The 19,335-nt window shown below is 47.6% G+C and overlaps 1 protein-coding gene across 1 annotated transcript in view; it reads right to left on the bottom strand.

Annotated features, from left to right (window-relative positions):
• The window catches only part of Wdfy4 (WDFY family member 4), a 268,449-nt gene that overhangs the window by 21,050 nt on the left and 228,064 nt on the right, over positions 1–19,335 (bottom strand). The window contains exons 48-52 of the mRNA XM_048339220.1: positions 18,356–18,398; positions 16,567–16,686; positions 14,469–14,586; positions 13,128–13,237; positions 1,583–1,736 (exon numbers count right to left, since the gene is read on the bottom strand). Coding sequence (XP_048195177.1) covers positions 1,583–1,736; positions 13,128–13,237; positions 14,469–14,586; positions 16,567–16,686; positions 18,356–18,398 — 545 coding nt within the window. The remainder of the gene's footprint in view (positions 1–1,582; positions 1,737–13,127; positions 13,238–14,468; positions 14,587–16,566; positions 16,687–18,355; positions 18,399–19,335) is intronic.

Genomic DNA, 19,335 nt, shown 5'->3' with positions numbered 1-19,335 from the left:
ATGAGAAGAACATGGACCCCTCAAGTTACTCATAAACCAGTGTTATATAGCGCCTGACAGCTGCACTTCTTTCTTAGTGTTTTCTTTTCTGCACTAATCCCGGGGCTTGCACTCAGGGTCTGGGCTTGTTTGCTCAAGGCTAGCACTCTACCGCTTGAGCCGCAGTGCCAATTCTAGTTTTCTGGTGGTTAACTGGGGAAAAGTCTCATGAACTTCCTGCCCAGCCTCAATTTCAATCATGATCCTCAGATCTCAGCCTCCTGAGTAACCAGGATGATAGCTGTGAGTCTGCAGTGACTGGCTCACTTCTTTCTTCGTCTGTGTTTCCTAGCTCTGTGCCCTTTCCCCACTCAGAATGAAAAAATCTTAAGAAGTCATTTCAGGAGACCCAACTCAATCCCCAAGGCCTAAAGAAGTGTTTGCATACAGCTGGTGCTCCATAATGGCCCATGCTCCTGACTTTCCTGAAGATATCAACTCTCTTGGCCTCACTTCCTGGAAGATGCTGGTACTTCTAGAGTTAAGACCACCACACCTTCCTCGAGAGTCCAGCTGTGTTGCAAAGGCAGAGCTGGCTTTAGTTTGATCTACTACCCCAAGGCTGCCTGGAACTCCTCCTCTTGGCTTCGCTGTCCCTGACTCACCCTGAGCTGGGCCTCACCATCCATGTTGGTAGCTGTCCTTTGGATGTGTCCATTCTTCCTCTGCTCTAACAGGAGAAGGGCACACCTCCAAGCCTACCCAGTCCTGCGGGTGCAGCTTGCTGGATGACCTCCCTGTGCCCCAGGCTGCCTTCAACCTGGCTCAGGAGGCATGCTCATATGCACTGTTTGGAGGGAACAGGGGGAGCACCAGGAAAGGGTTGCTGGGGGCCTGAAGCAGGCATTGGGGATATTGCTGGAGTGCTTGCTGTAGGATCCACCATCTCTGATATCTGGGATGGGGTGGGAAGAGCTTGCTAAGCCCTGCATCCCCTTAGCAAATGGTCTTAATTCACCCTCACACAGAACTACACTGAAGGCTCCTAGGCCACATGCTTTCCAGGAGAGCCTGAATATCTTTGGAATATGCTGCCCCTTCCTTTAGTGCAGAAGTGAGGCCAGGCTCATTTGGGGCTATAGGAGCAACAGAGCCACCACCTACCATATATAGCACAGCAGGTCTACATTTGGGCTACTAGTGACATTTGGCTGCCACCTTGCAAACTAAGGTCTAGGGCTCTTGGATGGAAGGCCATGGCCAGTGCAATCCAGATACCCTGGTCCAGGCATCCTTCCTTAGCCACAACCTGTGCATGTGGATGCTGCCTCAACCAGGAAAACCTGGTCCCATCATCATTCCTAGAAACCACCTGTGCATATGGATGCTGTCTCAACTCAGATAACCTAATCCAAGCATCCTTCCTAGCAACCACCTGTGCACAAGGATGCTGTCACCCAGAGGAAGCCCCACACCCTGTGCATTGGTCCTGACCACAGGCCTGCTTATTGCGATACCCAGTAAAGACACTGATAAGAAGCTATCAGAAAGAGCCTCCATCCCCTGGCCTCTGCAGCCCATCCTCCCCCAGGCCTCCACTCACCAAACTCTACTGCATTGTAATTGGTTAGAAACTCAGGCAGGTAGAAGAACTCAGGGGTCAGCTCCCTGACGTCACCCATGTTCTCCCTGGAGGCTGACTCCCAGGTACTCTTCACACTGTGGAACATCCGGTCTGCCACATCAAAGCCTCCACCCTGGGGACAAGGGACCAACATGATCAGCCACACACAGCTGAGATCCTGGGATGGCTGCCCTCTGTCATTTGTTCCACCTCAGAGAGATAGAGGTGCTGCCATTGGGCTTCTCATTCACTCCCCCTGACCAGGCTCATCCATTTACTCATGCATGCAAGGCTTCTTCACACATCCTTTTTCTCAATCACGTTCTAGAACCTGCACCCTTGATAAAGGATGCAGAATGGTGCTATCCAAAGGGACCTATATCTCCATCATGAAGATCAGAGTTCAGATCAGAGACGAGATAGTGATTGGATCCTTCTCCAAGTTTGCTAAGGGCCACGTGAATCGGGCAATTAGCGGTAAGGTCGGGAATGGTTAAGGAGCACAGTATCAGCACTCATGCCTGAAATCCTAGATACCCAGGAGGCTGAGATCTGAGGGCTATGGTTGGAAGCCAGCAAAAGGCCAGAAGTAGAGCTGTGGCTTCAAATGGTAGAGTACCAGCCTTGAGCAAGAAAGCTAAAGAAGAGCCCAAGGTCCAGAGTTCAAGCCCTAGTATACACACACACACACACACACACACACACACACACACACACACACACACACAGAATAACTTTGATATCTTTTTGTGTGCATATGTGCATGTATGCACATGCAGGTGTGTGTGTGTGTGTGTGTGTGCTCATGTAGGTTCCAGGGTTTGAACTCAGGGCCTCTTGTCCTTGCTTAGCTTTTTCACCTAAGGCTGGCATGTTCTATCCCTTGAGCAACACTTCTTGTTCTGGCTCTTATTTTTCCTAGTTAGTGGAGATCAGAATCTTGAGGATCTCTCTGCCATACTGGCTTCTAGATGCTGCTCTTGAGAAGTCTGTTACAGGCAGGAGATAAAGCCCACCTATAGGGCAAAGAGATAGATCAGCCCTTCTGTGAGGGAGTCTATGAAAGTTTCCTGGAAAAATCAGACCCGAGGCAAATCTGTACACCAAACAATGGGGAAGCCAGTAGGCAGTCTGAGCTGTGAGGTTTTAGTGCAGAACAGTGGTACGAAAAAGCCAGACAGGTCAGGGGCCGGGTGACATCCACCGTCTCCTATGAGGCCTTTTTGGAGGAGAGGACGAAAAGTAGGAAGGGTTGTGGCCCAGTAGTCTCAGCCTTGACCAGAGAGCAGGTTTTAAGACCAGCATCTGGAAGAGCACCAGCCCTTGGGGGATGGAGGGCAGGTGGGATGTCTGTGGCACTCGCACGGTGAGTCTGGATTCCAAGGCACATGACCACAGGGCCCATGCTCAGCTTTCAGTCTCTGAACCCCTCAAATGCCCTCATCTGAATTGTCAAATCACTTATTTCCAGTTGCCACACTGACCATTCTGATTCATTGGGTGTTTTTTGTGTTTTGTTTCGTTTGGAGGGCAGAGAAGGGTCTCTGAGCAGCCTCTCGTTGGGAGGACCCAGACACTGGGGGAACAGCAGGAACCTCGGGAGAAAGACTTTCGAAACCTGGGCCTTTAGTCTACTCAAGCTTATAGATATCCAAAAAAAAACCTCCCTGGATTTCCATCATTTGTGGGTCCCTAAAAAGTCTAGACCTTTCTAGAATTCGTCTTCCTTCTACCAACTTCTGCAGAGCACACGTGGTTGCAAGAGCAAAGGACAGGGCCCAGACCCCATGGCCTGCCTTCTCTTCTCAGAGGGCATGGACCCCTCCTGGGCAGCCAGAGCCACAGATGAAGGCAGAGGATGGGCAAGAACCTTCTCTCGGCCTTTCTGTTCTGCTAGGCACACGAGACACCCAGGTAATCTCTCAGTCCTCGCATCAGGTACAATAGGAACAATTTACAGCTGGACCCCAGTGGCTCAGGTCTGTAATCCAAACTACTTGGAAGGCTGAGATTGGGAGGACCACAGTTCCTACCCAATCAGGGCAGAAAAGTCCATGAGGTTCCATCTCATGGCGGCACATCACTGCCATTCTAGCTGTGATGGGCAGCCTGAAATGAGCATGTGCTAAGGCAGGCAGCAAGACCCTTATCTCCAAAATAACCAGGACAAAATAGGGTACAGTAGAGGGCCTGTCTAGCAAGTAGAAGGCCCTGAGTTCAAATCCCAGTAGTTCCAAAATAAACAAAACAGAAAGGTGTTGGTATTTCCATTTCACGATAGAAATTGGAGGCTTCTCAAGTTGCACTGGTTTTCCAGTGCTACCGGTTTTCCAAAGGCTACCAAGCAGTGGTGGCACCTTGTATGGCCAAACATGCAGAGGTAGCTCCAAGGGGTGGCTCTGCACATGCCAGCTGCCTTAGGGATGGTTGTCCTTGGACCTGGTCAGAGAATATGTGGGCTAAGGGCTCCTAGCTCTTTCTGAGGGAGGAGTCTATCACACAGCCAAGGGTCACACCTGGGCATCCAGGTGGGCATGGACTGGACGGTCAGTTTTCTGAGGCAGACTTGATCTGCTGGGTCTTTCACTGAGGGCCAGAGATGCCCATCAGGCCAGATCCCCACAGCATCGCCACCAGACACAACACACAGACAGACACAATACCACATCCCCCAAGGTCACGTGGTTCTTGGCTGGGATGATGTCCACCATCCAATTTGAATAGAAATAGAAGGAAAATAGGGGGAGGCTAAATAAATCTGAACCTAACGAGTCACTCATTGAAATGTATTAAGAGCTTTGTGTATTTTAATCTGCAGCTTGAGCCTACATCCGGGGAAGATTGATGTCTTCTCTCCCTCCCACTTTTCCTCTGCAGCTTTTATGAGCCCTGATGGTAATCTCCTGAGAAACAATATGATTTGGTAATAAAAAGATTACCTGTATTAAATAAAAATAATATATACATAGGAAATATTGTTAGTGCTACAAATCTGGTTAAAGATATTACCACCAAGAAAAATGTTATTTTTTCACAGCTGTCTAATGTATTTTAGCAAAAGTAATATCTTTAAAACTTTTAAGCCTGTATTATTTATAAAAGAAGCAATAACTGATTTTCCTATTTTCTATATTAATAAATGTATTTGCATACATTTGTTTCAAAATTAATGGGTTTTTCTCACTTCTGCAATACAAAAGAAAACACCAAATTCCCTAGAAGAAAAAGTGGAGCTGCTTTGTTATTTGTATTGTAAGTTTGTATGTTGACATCAACTCTAGTGGCTGCTAGGAGTGAGTTTCAGCTAGGAAGGATGGAAGGACGAAGGAAGGAAGAAGGAAGGAAGAAGGAAGGAAGAAGGAAGGAAGGAAGGAAGGAAGGAAGGAAGGAAGGAAGGAAGGAAGGAAGGATGAAAGAAGGGGAGAAGATAAAAAGAAGAAAGAGACACAAAGATCTCAGGATTACAGAATGCCTAAGTGTCAAAGTCCAAACACAAATGAAATAAAATAGTAACAAAATTAAGCCTGCAAGATTAAAGGAACAAAGAAACAGTGAGAGAAAATTCCTAGACCAAGTTCTGCTCTTATATCATTTCTATGGATATTCATGAATACCAACAAAAGTAAATACTAAGTGTATCCAAATGGGTAGTTAAAAATAATAGCAAGGTCACCAGCATCAACAACAGAACAAGTTGTGATGGACAGAAATGCCTCCCATGTGACATTCAAGCTAAAAGACAATGGAACCGAGCCAGAGCCAGAGAGCCTTTGGCTTTTTGCCCAATGAAGACATCTCTCATATGTACAGATGCCAGAAGCCTATTTTCAATATTTGAGGGCTCAGAAATAATGTATTCCAAGGCATCTTTCCCCAGTTAAAAATCTGTTAAGTGTTGTTCAGTCTTGCTAATCAAAGTTCAGAGCATTACAGTGAGGGGAGGAGGCTGAGCAGTACTGCTGGATGCTAACATGGAATCAGGAGATGTCAGTGATCACACTGTCACTATTACCTGATACACTCTAGGAGTGTTCTACACCATTGGCCCTGTGCAAGCACTTCATCTCTACATTGTTAAACCACTCTGACATGGGCAGGGAAAGCATGTCAGGGAAAAGCATTCAAATCTTAACTGGACTCCTCTCTCAGAGGAAATTTAGAAAGAGAATATGCTCAAAGACACCTAAAGAGAGGAAGTGGGGGGAGAGGGAGAGAGAGCACATGCTGGGGGCTTGAACTCAGGGCCTGGGTGCTGTCCCTGAGGGTTTTTTTGCTCAAGGCTAGCATTTTACCACTTGAGCCACAGTCCCACTTCTGACTTTCTGATGGTTAACTGGAGATAAAAGAGTCTCACAGACTTTCCAACCCTGGCTGGCTTTGAACCATAATCTAGATCTCAACCTCCTGAGTGCTTAGGATTACAGGAATGAGTTACCAGCATCCAGCAAAGGCAACAACAGCAAATAAACAGGCAAACTTGAGGAAGTAAGAGGGGTGAGCACAACATAGCGCTGCCTGGCATACAACAAATACACCCAGACAAGCAGCCACAATGCAGCCACATCTACCCAGCATCCTCGATTCTCTCTGCAGTTAGCATCTGTCTAACATAAAACCCAGCCGATTCTCCTCAGGTGGTTCTGAAAACCCTTTCCCCACTGCTGCTAAAGGCTGGCTTCACACGGGCTGTGACTTAATTAGCACAGCGCTTTATTCCACGTCTTATTAAATGAAGCCACAGATACAATACTGTGTTCTTGACTGGTCTAGGGCTGCTTTGCCAGGCTCTACCAAAGCTGGGCATGATCTCGGGCCTGAGAGTCACCAGTGCTTTGGTTGGGGCAGCAATGGGCCTTGGGGCTGAGGTGCAGTGGGGACATGGACTCCCACTGACCCAACTTTCCAGAAGCCCAAAGATCCCAGCTCCAATCAGGCAGCACCAGTGAGAAGTACAGCATGCTGGGGCTAGAGCCAGGGGCCAGACCTGGGCCCAGGAGACAGAGCTCACATTGCTTAGAGAGAGGCATGGAGCACACAGCTGGCAGAGTCTCGTCACATTGCCTACACCTGCCACCTGCTCAGATTGTGCTGCACACAGGTATCCAGGGGTTCACAGGCATAAATTCCATCAATGGCTGATCAGAAATATTTGAGAAGCTGTGTATAGGTGGCTCACACCCTTGATCTGAGGATCAAGGTTTGAAGCCAACCTGGGCAGCAAAATCTGTGAAACTCTGATTTCTAAATAACCAATGAAGAGTCAGAAGTAGACGTGTGTCCCAAGTGAAAGAGCACCAGCCTCAGGAAAAAAGTACAAGTTAAGGGATTGAGCCCAGGCCCTGAGTTCAAGCTGTATTATCAGCATATAACACACACACACACACACACACACACACACACACACACACACACACACACACACCCCACATACAAATTGAGAAATAAATTTACATCTTTCCTGAATATATCCCGACTTTTTTCTTATTAATCCCTGAGCAGTACAGTATATCAACTGTCTGCAAGGCATTCACTCTGTATTAAGTATGGTAAGTAGTCAAGAAATAATAGGCAGGAGTACATGGAAGGATGGGCGTAGGTTCTTCATAAACACAGTACCATTCTGTACAAGGCATTTGAGCACCATGGACTTGAAGGCCTAGGGTTCTTGGGGGTAATAGGGATGGCTGTGCCATATACACTGTAAGACTCTATCACTGTGAAAACAGGTTGGAGTCAGAATAATACAATGACTGTGATTATGCCCCAATTCTGCTACCAGCCCAGACTTAAGGGCATTGGAACAAAATTCTATTAATAAATATATGCCATCGATAAAACACTGTTACATCAGAGTCAGAAGTGTCCTATAATGCACTTCTTGGGTTGTGTTTGTGCTGTGGGCTGTCCACAGCTCTCTACACAGCATGCAATTAATCAGGGCAGGACCTAAAGAACTCTGTGCCTGCCTGTCAGCAGGCCTGCAGCCACAGTAGCCCACAGTAGGCCTGTCCCCCTGGCACACAGCATGTGACAGCACAGGTGCTCTTCAGCCGGGTTCCACACCACATGTCACCAGCCAGCACAATGCATGCCTGCTGCAACACCAGCTGACTCCTCCATGTCATCCTCTGTGCCTATGTGGCTGTGTGTGACATCGAGTGTGTGCTAACCATCACCTTGAACATGGCTCACATGCATTCCTCCTGAATAGATTAGATTGTCTCCTCCGGCAACCTGGGCAGACCCTCCTTGCTTTACCACAGTAGCTGTTTCATGTCACCAGGCCTGGGAACCATTGTATGTCTACCATCACCCCCTGAGAAAAGTCTGGCCAGCCACAGAGCCTCCTACAGATACCAAGATAAATCACAGAAGTTTCTCAGTGCAGGTACCATGACACGGAGGGCCTAGCAAAGTCCACAGCAGCATCCTTCCTGTCAGTCCAAAGGTGGATGCGATGGAATTTTACTTATCCACTAGGAAGAACAATGCCAAGCCACATGCAGGGAGATGTATGGATCTGGAACAAAACTGTGTTAAGGGAAGGAAGGTAGGCTTGGAGAGGGAAAGGATGCATGTTTTTGCCCATACATGCAAGTTAGACCTCAATTATAAAGCTACATGGAAACATATACAGGTCATATGAGATATGCACTGATAGGCTGACTCAAGCATGTAAGAGGGTTGCAATGGTGTTGCTTCTGTCAAAAGCTAACTTACAGTTTAACAAAATGAATACCAGGAAGCTAGAACATGTGTTGTGAGGAGGAGGTCACTGGGAGAGGGGCAGACAAATGGAGAGGGGAATGGGGAAGCACAGTCAGGATGTTCCATGTATGTATGGGAAAATGTAACCAGGTAAGTTGAGGGGATGGGCAGGGTTGGGAGAGATGGGGAGAATGACAGAAGGGGTGACATTGATAAAGATGCATTGCACTCTAAAATTGACATGTTGAATCGAAATCTTTAAGTATAACTACTTAAGGCTAGCCAAAAAAACATATTTTCTTAAGGTGGATGCTACCTAAGCATCCACCAACAGGTAAACAGATGAGCAGAATGTAATAGATACATGCCATGGAATATTACTCAGCCTCGAAAACTGTGATGCCTGCTGCAACATGGATGAAGCTTGAAGGCATGATGCTAAACATGGGCATGCAGTCACAGAAAGATAAATATTACACAGCTCCATTTATATAAGACTTAGTGTAGTGAAATTCATAGAGCTAGAAAGCAAAATGGGGGAGCCAGGGGCTGGGTATGGATGACTAGAGGGCTAGTGTTGAATTGTTAGATTTTTAAGATCAAGGAGATTTTAAGAGTCTGGAGGTGGTGGTGGTGATGGTTAGCCAACTCTAATGTACCTAATACCTGAGCTCCACACTTAAAAATGTAGAGTTGGAAGGTAAGTATTATGTTATGTACATATTGCTACAATAAGCAACTTAAAAAAAAAATGTATACCATTGCTGGGGCTTGAACTCAGGCCCTGTGCTCTTACTGGGATTTTTCACTCAAGGCTGGTGTTCTACAATTTGAGCCACAGCTCTACCTCCAACTTTTTGCTCATTAATTGAAGATTCTCACAAACTTTTCTGTCCAGATTGGTTTTGAACTATGGTCCTATATCTTAGTCTCCTGAGTAGCTACAATTAGTGTCATAAGCCACTGGCGCCTGGCTAATTTTAAAGATTATATATATATATATATATATATATTTACTTATTTATTTATATACATTATATATATGTACACACATATACATAATTACATAATACTTGGCAGCATCCAGGAACATAGTAAGTATTTAATAAGTGGTTGATCCTAGTGCCATGAAAAAGGGCCTTTAGCAGTAGCATCTCAGCCATCACCAACATTTCCCCAAGGAAACCAAACCACAGAGAAACCCAGTGATTTGCTCAGTGTCAGACTATAGAACCAAGGACGTAGGACCCTCCCCTCCTAGACCTTGAGCCCCATCTGGGAGCCCAACCTTGCCTGCTCTGGTTCACAGACACTGCTAACACGTGGGAGGCAGAGCTTCGCAGTGAGGAATGGACAGGCCTGGGCTGACACTCTAGCTGTGCAGGCTCAGCTGGGGTCTCCAGCAAATGCAGAAGGCATTCCGCAATCTCCCCACCTTTTTTAACCTCCCCTCATCCATGTTGAGTTTGGAAGTGAGTGCCTAGGGCCCCTGAGGCTAGCAAGGTCTCTTTCCTGCCACCACAGGGGCAAGAGCCCAGCCTGCTCCTCCCCTAGAAGGTAGATGGGATGGAGGGAAAATACCAGAACATGCTTACGCCCAGGACTCCCAGATGGAGTCAGTCACATTCCCTCCACAGATGCAGTACCCACTCCTAAGAGGAAAGCTAAAACAGTTCTGGGGCTTGAACTCAGGGCCTGGGAACTGTCCCTCAGCTTTTCTTTTCAGGGCTAGCATACTCCCACTTGAGCCATAGCTCCCCCTTTGGCTTTTTTTTTTTTTTTGCTAGCTAATTGGAGAGAAGAGTCTTACAGACTTTCCAGACTGAGCTGGCTTTGAACCACAATACTCACATCTCAGCCTCCTAATTAGCTAGGATTAAGCACCCAGCTTAAAGCACATCTTAGTTCCAAGGAAGAAGCAGAGGATTGCCGTTTCTTCCCCTGGTTCTGAAGGCCTTGGGCCAATGACAGCCCATGCGAGGAGTCATCTGAAGGTGAGACGATGAGACAGACTCACACGATTCTAACTTGGATGGAGCCAGTCTTTCAAAGACAGACTTGAGCCAAAAGACACCAACTCACATCACAAACTTCAGCCTGGCAGTACAAAGGACCCGCTCTAGCACAAGTGCCCAAAGTACCAGCTAAAAGCATTCAAAGTTGGCTCTGATCACACTTAGACCATCTCAAACTAGTTTGGTCTGGTTGCCAGTGGACCAAGCTGGCTTAAACGAGCAATTAGCTTTAGAGTGGCCACTACCCAAATCTCTCCATGGGGCTTGAGTCACACCTGTGTAGTCTGACTCACACGACTCTGGAATGTGGTGATATAGCCCAGACTGCCTTATGTCAGTTTAGACCAGAGGAGACCGGCTCTGACCAAATTCAGAGCTGCTCAGATTAGATCTGGCTGATTGCAGAACTAACAGTGATTGATCACTCCAGCTAGGGGCTTCCCTCACATATTCTCATTCATCTTCTCAGCAGTCTGGTGAGGTGCACATAATTAACCCTCGTTTCCAGAAGTAACATAACTTGGATGTCTTGTAGGTTTACACAGCAGAGCTGGGCTGTGAACGCTCACTGCCCATCTCCTCCTCAGGGGAAAAGACCCCTTAGCAACAGGTAGAGCTGGCCTCTTCCAGCTTTAATGCATCTCTACCAAAGGGACAAGGGAAACTATGAGAGCATGTTAAGCACTGCAACATTTAAGCTCCCTGGATGGAAAGCAGTAACGGAATCCATCAGCACCACATCATCAGCACCACAGTGTTCATCATTTCGTGTGGATTAATGAGCAACATCTGGATGGGATCCCTGGCACAGGGTGTAGCTCTGGGACCATTCATTCTCCAAACCAAACTTACTTAAAATGCTTGTTGCCTAAGAAGGGCCCAGGGGAAACATGCTTATTATTTTTGAGTGGATTTCCAGGGAGAGGAGGGTTGTACAATGTCTAGACTAGCATGCCGTGGAGGAGAGAGGAGCCTGTGCTAAGAAGCGGAAGACGGAAGGGTCAGAGGACCTTGACTCTGTGGCTCCATGCTTGTCCAGGGCCTCAGAAGTTGCCTTTAGTGCCGGCCTACAGTGGCTTTCAGGGTTCATGCTCTGAATGATCACAGAAAGTGACCTTGCGTGGTGCTGGCAGCTCACGCTTGTAATCCTAGCTGATTAATCAGGAAGCCAAGATCTGAGGGCTGTAGCTCTAAGCCAGCCTGGGCAGAAAAGTCTAAGAGGCTCTTATCTTCAATTAATCACCAAGAAGCTGGAAGTAGAGGGATGGCTCAAGTGACAGAGTTCCAGCCTTGTGCAAAAAACACTAAGGGAAGATTATCAAGGCCCTGAGTTCAAGCTCCAGTACTGGCAAAGGAAAGGAAAGGAAAGGAAAGGAAAGGAAAGGGGGCTGGGAATATGGCCTAGTGGCAAGAGCGCTTGCCTCGTATACATGAAGCCCTGGGTTCGATTCCCCAGCACCACATATATAGAAATGGCCAGAAGTGGCGCTGTGGCTCAAGTGTCAGAGTGCTAGCCTTGAGCAAAAAGAAGCCAGGGACAGTGCTCAGGCCCTGAGTCCAAGGCCCAGGACTGGCAAAAAAAAAAAAAGGAAAGGAGAAGAAAGGAAAGGAAAAGAAAGGAAAAGGGAGAGAGGGAGGGAAAGAGAGAAAGAAAAAGAAGAAGAGAAAGGGAATGAAAAGAAAAGGGAAGGAGGGAGGGAGGGAGGACTTTGCTGATGAGGACACAGTTCACAGGACACTCATGCTTCTCTGGGATGAGACTCAGGTTAAAGCCAGTGCACATGTCCAGTGGCCCACTGTCCATGTGGCTCAGGCCTCCCTCCCCACAGGACCATCACACCATCAGATCAGCCATGTCTTTAGGCCAGTATTCACTTTGTAGGCTGTGGCTAGCCTACCCAGCAGTTTCTCCATCCCAAGTTGTGCCTTTAGGAGAGGGTTCCTGGGATGCAGGATCTCAGGCTGAGATTCAGAGGAGTGACAAGGAGCAGCTCAGCCTTCTCTGACTGCTCCCCACTGGTGGAGACAGGTCTGCACCCACTTGGAGTCAGGTTGGCTCACTTCTAGCTCTCAAAATTGCCAGTAAGGCTCAGGACATCCAGATAACTTGAAACTTTTGGATAAACGATAGGTAACTGTTTTAGAATAAGCCATTGTTCATCTGGAATTCAAATTTAACCAGGCATCCTTTGCTTTTATTTGCAAAACCCTGGCAGTCCTCAAGTGCATGCTGGTTTGTTAGTTTATGGTGGGTAAGCTGGGGTCATTTTCATTCTCTGGGTGAGCTGCTTGCCTCAGTGTTCAAATTTCCTGTTTGTTCTTTTGGAGCCTTGTAGCTTATGCTTTGCATAGATGTATGCATTCTGATGTCTGGAGTCATATTCATTTGACTTCTGGGTTTGTTTTTCTCATCTCTGACATCATCATTGCCATCCTAGGCGCCAAGATTCCTGCTCTCTTTTTCCACTACATCTTATTTATGTTAAGTTTCTTTTTTTTCTCTTCATTTCTCTTCATCTCTGTCATTTAGTCTCTTTGCAAGAGTCTGTTGGGTAGTTCAAGGACCAGAGTCCATCCAGGGATAATGTCCAGAAGAAATTGCTGGTTAAGAACTGAGTTTTTAGTAGAGTAGCCCCATCTTCACCAAGCCCAAAACCTGGTCTGTGATTCAGCTCTGTGTGTGTGTGTGTGTGTGTGTGTGTGTGTGTGTGTGTGTGTGTGTGCGTGTGCATGTGCATGGGCATTTATGCATGCATGTGCACTTGGATGCTCATATGCAGTATGAGTAGTTAGAACCTTACCTGCAAAGAACAGAAAGCCTGGGTGAACGGCGGCATCCGGACAAGGTAGGAGGCAACAATGATGGCTGAAGAATAGTGCGTGCAGTAGTGGCACTGGAAAGTCATGTCTCCTGCAACAGAGAAAGGACATGCCTGAGGGCTGAGGCAGTGGACAGGCAGGCTACCCCATGCTGGACAACAGTATTTTACATTCCCTTAACTTGAGGCAGTGAGTAGATTTCAAGGAAGACATTAAGGCAAGGTGAGTGCAGATGGCACATGAATGTGGCAATATATGAATATGAGGTATAGGTGGACATTTCGAAACTAGCTTCTAGATCCAGATAAGTGCAAGCTATGGTTGGTGTTGGCAGCTCACTCCTGTAATCCTAACTACTTGGAAGGCTGAGATCTGAGGATAGAGGTTCAAAGCCAGCCTAGACTGGGAAGACATCATAAATTAGCCACCAAAAAGCTGCAAATGGAGGTTTAGCTCCAGTAGTAGTGTTAGTCTTGAGCAAACAAGCTGAAGAACAGTGCCTAAACCTTGAATTCAAGAATTCAAGGCCCTCCTACACACACACACGGTACCATTTACAGGCTGAGATCTTAAGAGAATTATCTGGACTCTAGGTTTCAATTTCTTTCCCTCTGGGATGGACCATTGTCTATCTAAGCACAGATTGGCCTGTGCCTAGCTGGCATTTATAAAGTGTTGAACCAATGTTACTTTCCTCTAACTCTGTTTGCTCATTGGCAAAGAATAGTCACTATGAACATGCCATTCCATCTGTGGGACATTAGCGTCACCCACACTGGGCCAAATACCAGGCTTATTTAAATCAGAATTTCTAGAAGGGAGGTATTGATTTCACCAGTTAGCATGGGTGTGTGAGTGTGTGGGTGTGTGCATGTGCCAGTCTGGGGGCTTGAACTCGGGGCCTGTGTTGTCCCTGAGCTTTTGTGGTCAAGGTCAGTGTGCTACCACTTGAGCCATAGCTCTACTTCAGGCGTTTTGGTGTTTAATTAGAGCTAAGAGTCTTACGAACTTTCCTACTCAGTCTGGTTTCAAACCAAGCTCCTCAGATCTTAGCCTCCTGAGTAGCTAAGCTTATATAGGTGTGAACCATCAGCATCAGGCTCAATTTCACTGTTATAAAGGTGCTCTTCTAGGTGATGCTCCTGTGTGTCAAGGTGCTAACCATTGGGCTAGAAAGTTCTCTATCCAGGTGTGGCCATCTGTAGGTTGCATGATCACCTGAAGCATGATATCATTTCATCTGGATAGAGAGCATTACACACACACACACACACACACACACACACACACACACACACACACACACACTGCGATCTACCTACCATCAGTCTTTTCAACTTCTTTATATCTCTGGATAAACTTCAGCTTCCTTTCCTTGGTCTGAGCCCCCATGGGCTTGGAAAGATCTCGGAAAGTCTTGGGATTTGTAAAGTTCAATGTCTAGAAAACACATGTGCAGCTGGAGTTAACTCTCCCCAGCCCTCTGGTGCCCCAGGAGTCACGCTCTTTAGTTTTATGATTCTCTTTATTGGTTTATTATCATTTGGTCTGACCCCCCCTCTGGTGATTAGCTGGCTAGCCAGAGTTTTATGGCCCCAAAGTCAGTGATCCACAAAGACTTAATAGGGGAGAGATGGGAAATGAAAGGAGGGGAAGATTGAGTTCATACTGAACCTGTTCCAAGTTGACCCAAATCAGAACATGACCACAGTTACTGACAAGACACTTCCCAAAGAATTCCTGTTGCCTCTCAGGCATTTGGCTCCTGCCCTTATGAAATCATTTCTTCCAAAAGTTCAAGGTCCCTGCTCAGAACCAAACTGAATCTAGAGCAAACTGAATCTAGAGGATGCTGGAAGTGATCTGTCCTGGGGAAGGAATGAGGGGGGAAATCTTCATTTTTCACCTTTTTCTGGAGGCCCACTCCCTTTTGGGCACTGCAGGTATGTAATGCTGGCCCTATTCCTGACCTTGGGGATACCCTGTCATGGGGACAGGAAGAGCTTCAAGCTAGGTGTCCTCACAGACCTCTTTTGTGTGCCAGTACTCAGGGTTTGGGACTCTTGATTAAGGCTAGTACTCTGCCACTTGAGCCACACTTCCACATCCAGCATCAGTCTGGTTCACTAGAGATAAAAGTCTCACAGATATGTCTTCTTGGGTTGGTTTCCAGTCCTCAGCTCTCAGCTTCCTGAGTAGGATTCTAGATGGAAGCCACTGCTGCTCAGGTGACTGGTTTTTGGAAGCAGAGATGTCTGTATGTTAGTAGAGGGTGATTATTCTTGGGTTTGTGTTTCATTATAAATCTCTTTCCACTTATGGTGAATCAGCACAGGTCTCCTAAAACCTGGATATCACTTCAAATATGTACAGACGCCAGGCAGGGAAAGAGGACACAGCCCTTCCTCCACCCTGGACGGCGAGGGAGGAAGGGAGAAACGCACAGAGAACTCGCCAGCCTCCTGCCTCACCAGGCCAGTGGGCTTCATAGTTGTTATGCCTCCTACTGTTCCGAAGCACACTGGAACTACGGAGTTTTAGGTGAAATCTCCCCATTTTTAGACACCAACAAATCATCCCAATTGTAAACACAAGGTATTGGTTAAGCAGAAAGAACTTAACAAAATAACCCCTACTTGGCAAAGATGTGAGTTAACATAGGTTTGATGGAAGGGCCTTGGCCTTGTGTGGTAAAGCAGTGTGTGTGTGGCTGGTTTTGTTGCACTCATTTTCTTCAGTGGGGATGTTCTCACGTCTCCTTCTCTCAAATCTTGGACTCTGTCATCCAAGAATCGTAGACAGGACTGGCCAAGCTGCTCTGAGCCTTTGATCCACAGACTTCCATCCTTCACATACAGTCCAATATGAATATATTGCACTGACCACACTGCTCCACATCTACCCGCCCTGTGCAGAGACACACGTCCCTCTGGTCCAGCTGTGCGGATGTCTTCCTCCTCCTCCCCCTGCTTGCTGAGGTCCAGGGATGGAGGTGAAAAGAGGTGAGCTGGTCTTGTGAACTATTGCTGTACATCTTGGTCCATATCCTAGGGGGGAGCCCATGTAGTCACTGAAGTCAATGCTTGGTCTGTTTCTTTCTCTCTCTGTTTACCTGCCCCTCCTCTGGACAAGCTGATTCTTGGAACAGATCCCAGCCCGCCTCACGTGGCTATAGCCTTTCCCCCCAGGATGGGCCCCTGGTGATCTCTCAGTAGACAGGCAGCACTTGTCTGCATGGGCAGGAGTGAGCCAGAAAGCCTTCTAGGGTTCACACAAGCCGTGCACTAGTCCCATTGGTCACTCCACAGGCAGAGCTGGGAGAGGATCCGGTACCCAAAGCCTCGGCATGCTATTTGGCATGCTCTGTGGTCGGGTTGAGAAAGACTTCAGAGGCCATGGGTACTCATGACCATGTCTTACCTCTGAGGTGTAGTCAGCCAGGACCCAGGGGAACACAGGGTACTGCATGAAGTCGTTGCAGGTCCTGCCAGCCATGGTGTTGAGGTACATGAGGTATTCAAAATTGCTGATGTCCCTTTTCTACCAGAGAGACAAAGAAGGATCTGCCAATCATCTCTGAGAACACCCTGAGGCCACAGGGGCCCAACTCCAGCCTCAGTAGGAGCTCCTGGCTCAAGGGGAAAGATAGGCAAGTGGCACCTAGGCCATTCCCCACATCCTGTGCTGGAACCAGCCGCAACTCAAGGCAGCCTGCACTCCCTTCAACCTGAACAGAAACACATCTACTCAGGAAGCTACGCTGGCCAGAAAAAGAAAACACAGGTCAGCAGCCCAAAGCCAAAATAAAAAAGCATTCCTTTGTGTTAACACCAGTGTGATCCTTGAAAGCTGGCATAAGTGTGCTGGGAAACTCACTGTTGACCCTTTTAGAGTTAGAAACATAAGACTGGGTCAGAGGCACGAGTCTGTAATTCTAGCTACTCAGGAAACCAGCACAGGCATCAAAGCTGGAGAGACTCCAGCTCACTCCATGTCTGGGCACAGTAGCACATGCTTATTACCTCAGCTATGAGGGAAGCACAAGGGCCGGGCACAGCGGTGTACACCACCCAAAGGCATGGGAAGGGGCAAACTGGAGGATCACAGCTAGACCACCAAGGCATAAAAGGAGCTGGAGGTAGAGCTCAAGTGGTAGAGTGCCTGCCTAGCAAGCATGAGGCCCTGAACTCAATCCTTAGTACTACCAATAGAGAAATAAATTAATAAACAAAAAAAAGTGGAAGAACATGGTGGACACAGAGCAAGGGTCTCCATCAGTGGGCTGGGTGACCAGCTGGCTCTGGGACTTTAGGAATGAAATTTCTCCTGGTTGTGTCTGGAAGCAGATCCTGTCACTTGGACCCCAGGCTGCAGATGGACAGTCACAAAGTGCTGGCATCTGGGAAACGGTGTCCACAGCAATGTCGGGAAGGAGCAGCCTGCAGTCATCTGCCACAGGGGCCTGTGTGTTCAAGGCTGTCTCCCTCCCCATGCTCCTCAGGAGAGGATAAGCAGCCAAGCAGCCAAGTCGCAGCACTGTCACCACACCTTCTCCAGAACCCAACGGGCCCTCTCACCGGGAAGCCTGGGCCTCAGCCAGCCATTCAGGCTGACTAATGAACAAGAAGTGATGCTAGTGACTCCCCAGTGTGTGTGTGCATATGTGTCTGCGTGTATGTGCGTGTGCACCTGTATGTGTGCCTCTCTTCAAGGATGGGAGATGCACAATGTAAGCACACACAGAATATGCCCAAACACATATGGGTGCACACACACACACACACACACACAACTGACTCTAATGATCAACTCACTGTTCATGCCTGAGATCTTCTCAGGGAGAGAGCTAGGCATCTTGGTACTTTAAAATCCTATGTTCCCTTCTTTTTTATCTGGTGCCAGTCCTGAGGCTTGAATCAGGGCCTGGGACTGTCCCTGAGCTTTTCTGCTCAAGACTAGCACTCTACCACTTGAGTTACACCTCCACTTCTGGCTTTTTGGTACTTAATTTGAGCTAAGAGTCTCACAGACTTCCCTACCTGGGCTGGCTTTGAACTGAGATCTTCAGATCTCATTCTCCTGAGTAGCCAGGATCACAGGCATGAGCCGGCACCTGGCATATGTTCTCTTCCTAGTTAACTCGACCCACTATCTCCCTGGGGCAGAGCTCTTTCCTGGATTGTACCGTGCAGGGGAGGAGCCATCATACCTGCCACCTCTGTAGCATGGTCTTGTCCAAGCTGGGGTGTCTCCTGTGGGACAGAAAACCATGCTGGTGACCAACTATGGCGAAACATGAACATGAAGGAGAGAGGAAGGGATCTCAGGGCCTGTGGAGAGCACCAGACTTCCAAAAGCACCTGCAGCCCTCAGGGTCAGTACAGTGAGACCACTGTCTAGATGCTTCTAGCCCCACACTGCCCATAAATTGGCTTCTTGTGGCCACTATCGCTGATACATGACTTCAGAGCTGCTGCCGCCTTTAGTATAAAAATATTCCTTACAGAGGTGGGGGCAGGGAAGGGGCTCATTTACAACCCATGCCAATTTCCTGTACCACCTTTCAGCCTTCTTTGCCTCCTACATTCTCATTTCACATGTAATACACACATGTGATTTTTGAAAGTGCAAACAGGTGGCTTGGTTGTGGCAGCACAGGCCTGTAATCCCAGCTGCACAGAAGGCAGCAGATAGGAGGAGAAGTCTAGGATCAGCCCATTTAAAAATGTGAAACTCTATTCAAAAATTAACACGAGCAAAAAAGAGAGGTGCTGAGGACACCATGGAAGTTTTAGAGCAACTGCCTAGCAAGTGCTAGGTCCTGGGTTCAAACCCCACTACTATAAAAAATAATAATAGTAGTAAATATAAATAATGCAAATACCACAGAAGGCCGCAAAGCTGAGTCTCCAAGATGCTGCTTCTACTCAAGTTTCTAGTGTTAATCTGGAAACACTTGAGTTGCATGCCTGCTCAAATGCTTACAGTTTCACCCTTGGGCTCGCATAGTGTCACCCTTCTCCCACTGCCTCACAGTACTCCCGAGAGAACAGCTCATTGTCCCTCTGCAGAGTTTGCCTCTGTGGCCTCATGTCACCAAGGCTGGATGCACCAAGACTCATGGGCCTGCACCGTGAAGGAGGCTTTGTTCTCAGGAAGGGTGTTTCTATGACCATCTTTGAACATAAT

This window comes from Perognathus longimembris, chromosome 2, assembly GCF_023159225.1.
Source record: "Perognathus longimembris pacificus isolate PPM17 chromosome 2, ASM2315922v1, whole genome shotgun sequence".
NCBI lineage: Eukaryota > Metazoa > Chordata > Mammalia > Rodentia > Heteromyidae > Perognathus > Perognathus longimembris.
This window is presented reverse-complemented; position numbering and strand designations above follow the sequence as displayed.